The 12,871-nt window shown below is 38.9% G+C and overlaps 1 protein-coding gene across 1 annotated transcript; it reads right to left on the bottom strand.

Moving 5' to 3' along the window:
• Positions 1–7,252: 7,252 nt before the first annotated feature.
• On the bottom strand, positions 7,253–9,192 carry LOC113494629 (innexin inx2). The gene has a single exon (XM_026873062.1). The coding sequence runs from the start codon at positions 9,087–9,089 to the stop codon at positions 8,010–8,012; it is 1,080 nt and encodes a 359-aa protein (XP_026728863.1). The 5' UTR covers positions 9,090–9,192; the 3' UTR covers positions 7,253–8,009.
• Between the last annotated feature and the right edge of the window lie 3,679 nt (positions 9,193–12,871).

Here is a 12,871-nt window from a genome sequence, read left to right on the forward strand (position 1 = left end):
CATAGTTTTAAACGTTATTATTTATTTTTTATTCGTGGTTTTATAAGCGATTTTACAAAAAAAAAACCTGATTGTAATTTCGGTTTTTTTTTCTTTTTCTTGAACACGTGTTCACTAATTGATACTATTACATATTAGATAATATCATCAAAAACAAAATGGTAGGTAGTATTTTCAGTAATCTTCCCCATGACGCTTACTGCAAAATAAGTTTACCTTACATAAGTTGTCCAATGTAATGTTGGGGATTAACATAATATTTGTATGATTTCATTTTTATTTCTTACTTTCAAGTACTACCGTGAATTTTCGATTAAAATAAAACAAACGAAAGTGAAGTTTATTTAATAGATCAAATATTAATTCTGTGTCTGGGTGCGAGTTTCAGATAATGCCTAGAGACAAGGATAGTTCGAATCGGAGGTTGGCCACGCCATCTCGTGGGCCCCATGACGAGGCGGGGAGGCGCAGCCGCAGCCGCAGCCGCCGTGATGCCCTGAGTCGGAGCAGTCGCTGCGAGCCGGACCGCGGCCGCAGCCAGAGCTTCAGTGATCGGGAGAAGGAATTGAAGCTGCAGCAGGAACGGGTTCGTACACTAGAGTTCGAACTTGAGAGGGAGAGAAGCGTGCGACAGTCGCGTCGGTACTCGCCACGTTCTTCGCGGCAGCACTCCCCAGAGCCCGACCAGCCGCGAACTCGTGTCTCTGATTTACCTCGAGATTCTTCTTCACGTCGAATCCTTCAACGACAATACGATAGCAACGATAGATGTTCACAATCTCGATCACATATTGATACGCGACGTGACGTCATGCGAGCTACGCCGCCACTACGCGAACATACCCCTGTTTTCACGGCCGGTGATGTGGCCAATATTATAAATTCATTAAAATATTCCAAACCTCAGCCGTCACCAGCGAACACTCCCGCTCTAAATACTAGTCAAACAAAAAGTAAAAACATTTTGCCAGATTTTGATCCTTCTTCAAAAAATCAAAGAGTAGATGTATGGCTTAAGAAAGTAAACGAGAGTGCTGCTGTTTACGGCTGGGACGAAAGAACCACTGTCTATTTCGCCATGCAAAAGCTCCAGGGGCTGGCCAAGGTCTGGTACGAAGGATTAAATTCTATATTATTTAGCTGGCCTGAATGGCAAACCAAATTACTTAGCGCTTTCCCGTGTGAACAGAACTACGGCCAGGCCCTGGAAGACATGTTAAAAAGGAAAAGTAGATACAATGAACCTATTGAATTGTACTTTTATGAAAAGTTAGCTCTCGTGAACCAGTGTGACATAGAAGGCAAGCGGGCTGTAGATTGCATTATACATGGACTTAGCGATAAAACTGTAAAGACGAGCGCGTTGGCTTTGAGATGTACTAACCCTGAACAGTTACTACAATTTCTCATGAGCAATAAGGAAAATCATCCTTTTGTAGAGCGCAATATGGATGAGAACAACAAAACTAATGATGAACAATCTAGTAATTCAAATAGTCGCCCGCCGGTGGACAAGACTGAAAGGTCACAGTTCACTTCTTCATGCTTCAATTGCAAGGAGCCCGGTCACCCTTTCTTTAAGTGCCCCAAACCTCTCATTAAGTGCACTCAGTGTGACAAATTAGGCCACACTGCTGATAAGTGCAATTCCAAAGTATCACAGGACAATAAAGGACCACCTTCAAAAACGATGTGCATCCACACTAAATTCTAAATCACTAAATATTGATTGGTAAACCAACTCGTCAATTCTTGTTTTACGGTAGCCTTTATAAGATCAAGGATAATACAGTGAATATATGCATTGGACCCATATCCTCTGATTGTAGCATACTTTCTCATGGCGTATTGGCTCTGAAAATCCAAGCAGTCAATTGTATAATTTTACCTAATGAAGAGGGCGTCAGGGCGTTGGCAATCAGAAGAAGTTGCTTCATTTGCTAGAACGGTTAAGTCATTGTTTTGCGTCTAACTTACAACAGTTGGGATGCACTGCCGTGTTGTGGCCGATATCGGCAACGAACGATATAGGGTTGCAGCTGTTCCCGGTCTGATCAATTCAAGAAATAAACGTAAAATCACTATCGCTGCCGACAGAATGTTACCATGGGTTCACGTAGTTGCTTTAGAAGTTAATATTGATAATGATTCAGATGATGTTAGTATTGTATCTGCAAATGATGACCTTAAAATATGTTTATAGAATGAGTAGGTATCGTTATTTTGTTTTTTTTTGTTGATGCGAGATAGTGAATTGTGCAACATAAATCGTTTTTGTTGTTGATTGTTTAATATCTAGTAGGTAGGAGAATAATTTTGGTCTTACATGTAATGAAATGCAAGATTTCCTATAGGTTAATATGTAAGTTTACTTACTCCCTTTTATGTATTGTTACTTATCCACGATATTCCTTTGAATTCGAATGAACTCTTTAGTCTAAGATGATGTAATTAATTAAGTAATGATAATTTCTTAAATTATGCGAGAAATGAATGGTTCGCTATTTAGATTGAGTGTCTGTGAGAAACGAAGGGTTCACATGACAATCAATTTTCAGTTAGATATGACCTTGCGATAAATGAATGACTCGTTCTGGTCATCTAAATGTGAGAAATGAAGGGTTCACATGACAACCAATTTTCAGTTAGATATGACCTTGCGATAAATGAATGACTCGCTTTGGTCATATAAATGTGAGAAATGAAGGGTTCACATTTTATAATCTCGCGAGAAATGAAGAGTTTGTGGAAGTATAAATTATATAAGGCAATATTGTCAATGATAATGCTAATGTAAGTTTGTGTATATTTTAAATTTCAAATTTATTTTATTTTATTAATTTTACATGATAAGATGATTGTAAACATAGTTCATTATTATGTTAAACTAAGATGATAATTATTTAAGTAAGATTGCTGTCTTAATTCGTCTTAATATTGTTTAAATATCTACTTGACTGCGTCACGAATTGTTCCCCGAATGTAAGGCTCGAAACCCGTGTATGAGGACATACACGACGTCAGGATGGACGAATGTAAGGCGCGATATTAAATGTAATTATTTAAGAAGGTCATTTGACTAATTCGCGTGCGTGAGCAAATGAGGCCGGCTGGATATTAAAAAAAAAAAAAGAACAGAAGAAAAATATGAAGATTGGCGGGAAGTGAAGGGGACAATTCATGACGGGCGATTCTGGCGGGAGCATTGAAAAATACGTCTACGCTTAAGGATTAAAGATTAATAAGATTAATGTAAAAGGATTTAAGAAGGTGTGGTATCCGAATAAAGTTGTATTGTCGCCAAAGGAATTTTATTAAAATTTATTATAAGGTTGGTGGAAGTAGACATTTTTAATTTGGCAAATGTTACATTTTACGATTTGCTAGTCTCGGTAATTTATTTGACTTGAAAACAAATTGAACAAAAATTGTCATTGAGTACCTAAGCTTGAGCTAAAAGAAAGGAACGGTGCTATGTCTTGCAGGAATTAAGTACCAGGCCCAACATGCATATAAGCTGACACTTGCCTACCTACTTTAATCGCTTTATTGCAATACTTACCCACTTTTGCGTATATTATTCCCAACATGCGTCTACATACGGGTAGAGTTACAATGTTATGTCAACTCAGCGGCTGATTGCAGAACAGGCACATTAGGTATTATATATGTAGGTATAGGTACATTCGGCTCAGCGAGTTGTTTATGAAACTGTCACGTCGCAACCGTTGCACATAACATTTGCACTGATATGGGCAGTGACCACCGGGTGATATCTCGTTGGACGGGGACTGGCTAAGCGTTGAGAAATATTGCACGGCTTAGCGTTTCGGTTTTGTTACATAAAGGGGAAATGGGGACGTTTATAAACATATCAATTTAGCAATTTTACATTCTAGCAGTCAATTATTGGTAGTTCGGTCGTTTGATAACTACATATTTTGATAATGCTTTATGCTGGTTTTCCTGGACTGTAGGTAAATACTGATCCGGCTTTCATATCAGTGACGGACGATGCTGCCCATTAACGAATCCATGATAAAATTCACATAGTTATTTTACATACTAATCGTGTTCGACGCTTCCTCTTTCTATAGTTATAGATAAATTCAAATTTCGTAATTCTCATTTATTCAAATTAGGCTACTAGGTAACCCTTTTCAAACTTCGAAATTATGCAGGACTGCGTACCACGATTTTGACCCTTCCTTGGCTTCCTTCACTGCTTGGTTGCTTTCCTCCATCAAGTTTTCTGTCTCTGAAAAGTCGTGGCTAGATGTTTGGTAATGGATAGGGATCCTCTGTGCAACTGAACTGGGCTCCAATTCTGCTATTTACAATTTTCGATGATCGAATGGAAATAACGGAATTGGTACCCTGTTCTGGACTTCTTTGTCTATTTTGTTTTTAGCGAGGATAGGAATAGATTCCATCAGCTGGTAGAATTTCTTCATTAGTTAGAGAGGTGGATTTGAAAAAGAAACGCGTCCTCTGATGCGTTCCTGAGCGGGGCTTGAGGTTGGTTTCGTTATTGAAAAATTTGTAGTTTTAATTTGGTTAGCTGCCGTAGGAGTGTCTATTGTTCCAGTTTTTTTCATTCTATTTAACACTAAGGAGACCTATTAAACCTCTCTCAGTATTCGCAATATTATCTCTTATTTCATTTTTCATACTTCTGGCAGTGAATAACAAAGATGTTGATATGCTACCGTCACCGAATATTTATAAATATGGAATTGTAATTAATCGTTATCAGTTATGCAATCGAGCTAATGAGTGAACTTATGTGTTGGTTTGTAATCCTGCAAAAATTATTTCCAAATATACCCCAAGTTGACGCTTCTGTCAGAGTGAGTTGCACATAATAAGTCTTCGTCTTACTTATGAGTAGATATTAAGTTTTTATGTAAGTTTATTAGTTTTTCTTTGATTTTTAAAATCTATACTTTCAGGAAAATATACCATGCTAACAGTTTTTAAAATAGTTTATGTAAAAACGAATAAGTTAACTTACGTTCATCCATAATTATTTTTTTGCATTGACTTCGTAAACTACCATTTAGCAAGCCCATTCTGCGCGATGTGTCGCGGGTTCGACCCCGTAGGACAAACCTTTGTATCCACGTTTGCTTGTCCTGAGATTTTGTGTCTTTATGCTTGTGATATGAATGTTTGTAAACCGAAGGTGATACAAGGAATTACTTAGAGCGGGGGTCGTTATAACAAAAACAATGTTTATACATACTTATATTTTCTAGATGACTGTAATTCTGTAAACAGACCTAAGAGAATACCAATATTGTCAAATCACAGAACAATTGCGCGGTTATAGACAATTCCATTTCAAACAGACTTCATCTACAGTTATTTCAAGTTCCCCCTTATTAAAATTATCAGCTGTTATCATGATCTGTAATGTCGAATAATTCACGTGGACAATAGCCGCAATTCGTATAGGAAGTCATGTGGTACCAAGGTCTCGCGTCTAATTAATGAGTTTTTATGTTTCGTCATCGTGTTACACGCTAAATACTCTTTGTGTAATGCAAAGAGGTTTTACATTCTTACATGTTATCTAACTTGATGATTAATGGAGGTTTAATATTTAATTTTGTTTTTGGAAGGCAAAAAGGTTATAGTCGGTTTAGTTTTCTTTGTGTTCACATTAGATCTCGTTAATTAATAATAAAATTTATGGTGCATTTGACAGGAGTGCTGGTTGTTGAATTCATCAAGAAGGTATCGCTTACTTTTATATGTATTCCCAATCTTGTGTCCTATAAATCGGTGACACAATAGGTATATATGCCAGCTTTGACACAATGACAGTCACAAAAACAGAACAGCTTGTCAAGTTCAAGATAAGTTGACTCAAACTCAATAATATTACTGCCAATGTTTAAGGCCCCCAAAACAAAGCAAATGGAATTAAATACAAGAACATTTTTTTCTCAGCCCTTTCTAAACATTCTGTACCTGTGAGCTGCGTAGTATACAATAAGAGCAGGTACTTGTGTACGTAGTTCGTCGCCGGCGGGGGTTAAGCCGTTTGTTCTAGCCAGGTAAACGAGAACTTCCCGGAACAGCGTTGTGCGCAGGCGCAGCGACGGCAAACATCACGACCGACACCGCATCATTATGGCCGAGTGAAATATTTCACACATCGCACTATCCTCTGTTTGTATGACAGTATTTTGTGATGTTTCATTCTACATTTAAAAGTCATCAATGAAAGTAAAACAGGGACCTATTAACCGTTTTGCGGGTTCAAGATAGACAAGTCTAGAGTCTAGCTTATTGCTTTAAGTAAAATCAGCGGGAATAATAAAAAGACACAAACAAACAACATCATTTTAGGTTATTAAAATCATTTAAAAAGGTTAACAGTTTGATTGCGTAAGTACATAATTGAGCACATGACACCGTTGTCTGGAAGAGGCAATTAATAACGCTAAATCAACATGAACACGTTCACATTCACAAATGATAATGGTAGGTAGACTTGTAAATATTAGAATGCTACTATGTACATAGGTATATCTAATGGTGCTTACAATAGGACACACCTACTTCATTATAACACTGCCTAGACTAATGGATCAAGCGATCGTTACGTAAAAACACATGTTAACATTACGCGATAACAGACATCAGTGTGTTACCGAGAATGTTTCCATACGTCACTACTTCCAATCACAATGTAACTAGTTCACGTTTATGTTACGCACGCTAATGTGATAATTATTCGCTTGATAGACTTAATGTCGCATATTAATTAACTTGGAAATATGTTTTATGTTGTTCTCAGTTTATAGCCGTAGTAAAAATGTGTTTTTGAAGTAAATAAACAAATCTTTGACACTTGTGTAATGAGGTAATTGAACCTCTAATATATAATCAGGGTAACTTGTACTGGAGTATCGAAGGTCAATGTTAGCTTATTTGAGAATCGATTTAGATTTATTTTACAATTTCTCAATATGACATGGGTTAAGTTACTCGAAAGGGTTACGACAATGCAACGCTGCACATGTACATTAAAAGCGCCATCTGTTGAGCACTGAACATTAGTGGTGTGTCAAGTAACTACGAGATGGCGTTAGTAGTGCCCATTGTTCGTTCCTGCATTGTGTCGTCACGTCGTGTCGAGCATGCTTGCCGCTGGCTGAACAAAGCAGTTTGTTATTGTTATCTTAAAGATTAGTTGAATCATCAGTTCTAATGAGGTGTTCTTATCGAAATAATACAAAACTTATGTGGCAGTAAATATATTCAGAAAATATCAACCATGATCGTAGGTATTTATCGATTTTATCATGTAAAAAAGTTTAATACAAATCAGTACGAATTACATAAGTGTATACTATAATATTGTCGACTTTCATTTGTATACTTAGCCTTTATCTTACAATTAATAGTTCAGTTACGTTTTATTACAGTTTAGCTTTATTATTGCTTTATACAATATCGTATCGTGTAGCCGTCCACACGTTCTATTTCGTACACGCTAGTCACTTAATTTAGATTAATAATAATTACATATCACAATGAGACGTTCCTTCAACATGATACACTCGCACACAAATAATACAAAATACAAAAACGAAGGCACGAGATCTAACTACATCTACGACTACTAGTATAAACATGCCCCAATAACGTTACGCTAAATGCACGCGCGCCGTGTGAGGCGCGTCTCAGTCAAAGTGTTGCGTTTGGAAGAGTCATATCACCTATTCAAATTTCGGTAGCGTTAAAGTGTTTGAAAGCGGTTCTGGAATACAAGGAGTGCGGCCCGGCGGAGGTCGTTCCCCGCGCCGGCCGTGGGTAATGGAATGTCGGCGTGCAGCCGCTCCCGGCGCTCTTTGTGCGCGGCGCGCCCCGCCCGGTCCGCGGCGCGGGCGCAGCGCGGCAGGTAGCGCCCGCCACGCGAACCGGGCCCTCGATCACTATTAACACGTCACACGGACGACCCAAAGTCCACTAGCCGCTTCACTCGCCCCGACACACTACACAGTGTCCTTTCCTTCGAACTTCTCGGCCAGCTCGCCCATCAACTCCTTATAAATGAGCGGATCGATGTTCTTGCCGAGCTGGTAGAGCACGAACCAGTCGCCGATCTGCAGCTCGCGCGCCACCTGCTCCACCTGAGCCTGCGGGGCCAGGCGGCTGCGGGCGCGCAGCAGGTACAGGCGCACACGGGGGCCGGCCACTACAGCCATGCGGTAGATCAACGAGATCCCACTCAGGATCGACAGAATCATAAACCAGAACCACAGGAATACATAGATCTTCTCGTTGACGATGTTTAGCGGCAGCACACACAGCCCATCAAACTTCTGCACGGTACCCGAAGGACCGTATTTGTGGAAGGTACACTTGGTTACTTTAGGAAATACTCGTGCCATCGGGTCTACACGCTCTTCAGGCTCCATTTCAGTGAAGCTCACAACATCACTGCCGTAGGTGGAAAACTCGCCGTCCAAGAAGAAGTCCATAAAGAAGATCTGGCCGACGACGTTGATGAAGTTCAATACTTCGCAGATAAAGAACCGGAACGCGTAGAAGTTCTGTGTATGCAGGTTTGTATGGAAGTAGTCCACAAGCAGCTTCTTGCGGCTGTCCTTACAGTCGTCCCCGACGACGGGACAATTGAGGTCGAGCACTAACATCTTGATACGGCCTCCTTCCCATGTCTTCCACAGGTATCGCGGCACATAGAACAAGATGGCTTGGAAGAACAACACAAAACACACCCACTGGTAGTACTTGTGGTATTTCACCTCGTCCTGGCCGTCTACGTGGGAAGCCACACCGGCCTGTACCACGTCCTTGCCGACACGTCCCACCAGCCGGTTAGGGATGGTGAAAGTTGAGTAGATCCAGCAGTATGTATCCATCACGGCGAGCGGGATTTCGTCGACAATACAGTCGATGGGGTCACCGATGTACTGCCGGGAAGTCACCAACAGCGAGAACGCAATCAGGATGATTACGGTGGCTTTGTAATGTAAACGGAACACATTGTTGTCGATGCACACAGAGTCGAGCTTGAGAAGCCCCTTCACGGAGCCGAAAACGTCAAACATGGCGGTCGTCTAGCCGCGAGCGCGCGGCGCGTCGTACGCGATCGAATAGGGCAGGGCGTGCGCTTCGCCCTCGCGTCGAGTGCGGAATGCTGCACGGTGGGGATCCGCGCCGCTCGAGGAGGGTGAAGCCTGCGGGGCGCGGAGGGGGAGCGGCGGGGCGCGGGCGCGGGGTCCCCCTCGCCGCACCGCGCCGTCGCAGACTCTCGGATCAACGACACAGCACTGACCCTATTTCTACCTCCGTGGCGTCATCTGGTAGCAGTGACGCCGTACCCAGGGGCTATGCATCTCTTCGTTGTCGACGAACGGTGATAATGCTCACGGTGGGCCGTACAGCCGCTTAATTAAATAGTACTCGTCTATGGATTACATCACTCGGTTTAGGAGAGAGCATGTCGGTGAAATGGTAATCAAGTATGCAATGTAACGGTAAAGGGCCGAGGGCGACACGATCACACGACGTCGCATGTCGGTCCGGTTTACTTCGGCCGCTCGTGAGAATCATTTTGACTTATAGACATCGTGCTTGTGCCAAATAATAATCCTTTACTTCAAACATTCCATTGTACAATTGATCGTTATCGAATATGTCATATTAATATTGGCCATAAAATAATGTTGTGCAACGTGTTGTAAAATTGCTGACTTGCGGTTTGGTATTTTTTGTCATGACATAAACTTGTTCCAGTAGTTTTAACTTAACGCATAACGTGGAGAACCGTGACATTGGCAGTATTATCTTTAAATGACAATATCTAATTTCAGATTTGTTCAGTGGGTATTTGGTAAACATTGTGATCGTTCTAACGGTCGGATTGGACATTTTCCTTAGTGGTGACTTACTTCACTACAATCATACATTATTTTGCTATAAAATCTTATTATCACGATGAAAATAGATACATGTTGATTGTTGATACACAGTTGCAAATAAAAACAGTGAATCGACTGACTTTTAGTACTATTCTTTATAAATAATATTAAATGAAAAAAAGCTGTATAAATTATAGCAATAGAAGTCGAATTGGTACAAAAAGTGGTTGAATTTAGATGTTAATGTTTTACAATTTGTATTTGGTGTTTTAAATTGTCTGATAATTTTGTTTTTAAATCCATCATACAAAGCAGGCAAGTCAGTCATTGTAAACAAGAAAAAAATCGACAAAAATTCTTAACTAGAATAGACGATGTAAGTACTTATCAGATCTCGTTACATTGCAGTATTATGGCATAATTAATCTGTTATGTAAGATTAATAAGCAAAGATAAAATTGGTGAAATATGTCTTTTTCATGATATAATTATTGTGAATTGAAAGACTGCATTTGTTTTGAATGATAATCTGGTACTAAATTTGTGTAATTAGTTATTAAGATTGTGTATTTTATGCAGGTGTATGTTAAAAGTTTTGTTTTTAGATTTACTCATGTGCATGTAAAGTTTAGCATCGTCCAGCTGAAGAATGGTAAGACAACAGGGCCCCAATTCCGCCATTAACAATGGCCGATGAATGAATGACATTTGAATTATCCCGCCTCACTGGATTTCTAATCATTGTATTGGAAAAATGCTTAGGAGAAGTGACATTTTAATTCTATTTCCATTCATTAATCAGCCACTGCAAATAGCGCAATTAGGGCCTTGTTCTTTTGAGTGCTCCCCGCCCTCTACGCTGAGTTACAATTTCTTGCTTTTAAATTATTTTCTGGTAATATAACTAGTTCCAAGTAAGTTAGCTAACACAAGTACAAACGTAAGCAGTGAAATGGAATAGGGATATTCGACACCGAGCTCGCTTATCGGTATTCAGTCAGTATCCTGTGTACTAATTCAAAGGTTTTCACCGAAATATAAAAGTAAATGAAGCGTCAAAATATATTAGATCAATTTCAAATCTAGTATTTTAGAAACTTTTTGTTTAAGATGATTAATACGTCTAAGGGCTGATTTTTCAATCGCCAGATAACTTTTATTCGACGAATAAGTTTGACGTTTTGACAGCTTAAGTATAGAACATGTGTCAAACCGCCATATTTATTCCTCAGATAAAAGGTATCTGGTGATTGAAAAATCGGGCCTAAATCAAATAGAAGATATTACAATGTTAGCTTTTTGTTCAATGTTTTCCCAAATTTGAGCAGAAAAGTTTAAGAAAGATAATATTACGGAGATTCCTACAGACTATATCTATGGAAACTTATTTCAGGCAGATTCGAAGAAAGCTAGACTAGAAACTCCTTGTTTCTCGAAGTTGAACAAACTTTGTTGCCTAATAAACTGATTATTGCTGCCACTGACTAGAACAAGACTAACAGCTGTACAATTAGAAGTATCGCAGAAGAACATTAATTGAACGTGGAGTTCGAAATGTTACGCAATTATTAAATATATATATAGTGACTTAATTAAGGAACCTTAAACGCATTATTTTTTCTTGTTATGTCAAAAATGATCGACTGTGCAGTTAAATCCGGTTTTAAACTTTCTAGACTGTAATTCTGACTTACAAAAGCGCTCTTTCGGTACGAGTATAATATTTTTCATATTATTTCAATAATTTGCGTGAGATTTCTTCATAATTATTTATTCTATAACTGTTTTCCCACTCGTATTTTTTTGGATACCTAGCTCAACTAGTTTCTTATCCAATCGTTGACGTGAGGTAGAGTCGTAAGTGCGACTAGCTTCGCAAAAAGGTTCTATCTTCATATCTTAGTAACCATCTTGGAATCTGTGGATAGACCACAATTATTCAAAATAATAATTTCAAATTAAGTATTGAACTACGAAGAGGCCTACCCAAGGATACTGAAACGAAAACCGATTTGCCTGTCGCTTCTATGAACCATAGAGTGGGCGCTCATTGGGGAGAAACTGTCTTTGCCTGTTTTACATGAGTTATCGTCTCATAATGCTTGTGGATATCAGACAGGTGTTTTGTTTTAAGTGCGAGTCTTCGTATATTATCTATACAAAAGCAGAGAACTGAGACAACTGTTTTGTCTCCAATGAGAGTGTAACCATAACTAAAAAACGACGTTTCAGGATTTGGTTGGTAGATTACAATCATCTCTACAATATAATCAATCACTACACTACAATAATCGCATTGAAATAACTAGATTTATAAACTGAAATCAACATAGACGTATAAGCTAAAAACAATATAGATTTTTGATAAAATTTGAAATAAATTCAAGTAGTACTGCATAACTTTGACTAAGAATTAAATATCATACTATTTTTTACGAATGATGGACCAACGTTATGATTGCCGTCGTCTCTCTTCGACGCCTACATAACTTATAGAGGCTTAGAACTTAAGTAATACCAGAGTAGGTGGTATGATTATTTTCCTCGATACCACGATACTTAGCACTGTAATTCAATACAAGAATGATAAGATTAATTAGTCTTGAACCATTAGCCTTTGACCGAGATATCAAGAGCCAAGTGTCCGCTTCCTACGCTCACGTATCAATAACATTATTTATGATCATTGTCAAGACTTCTATTGATGTAACTACCTACAATGCTTACTTACCTAACAGCCTTTCTGTAATTTTTTCTTAGCGTCGGTTTCTCGAAAAGTACCTAATTGATAGAAGAATTAGTTGATGGACGATAAAATCCTATGTGCATTGCTAGGATTTGTCGTTATTAAAGTAATAAAAAATATAATATAAAATAACGTGGCTTTTTTATTGGTACAACATTATACAAAATCAGTTGATTAGATCCTAAGATTACCAAATACAACGAAACTTGCTTGTTTGCTTCTT

Source organism: Trichoplusia ni, chromosome 5 (genome assembly GCF_003590095.1).
Source record: "Trichoplusia ni isolate ovarian cell line Hi5 chromosome 5, tn1, whole genome shotgun sequence".
In the NCBI taxonomy this organism is placed as follows: domain Eukaryota; kingdom Metazoa; phylum Arthropoda; class Insecta; order Lepidoptera; family Noctuidae; genus Trichoplusia; species Trichoplusia ni.

Excerpts from the sequence above, each read along its gene's own strand:
- LOC113494629 (XM_026873062.1), bottom strand. The coding sequence starts at position 9,089 with ATGTTTGACGTTTTCGGCTCCGTGAAGGGGCTTCTCAAGCTCGACTCT.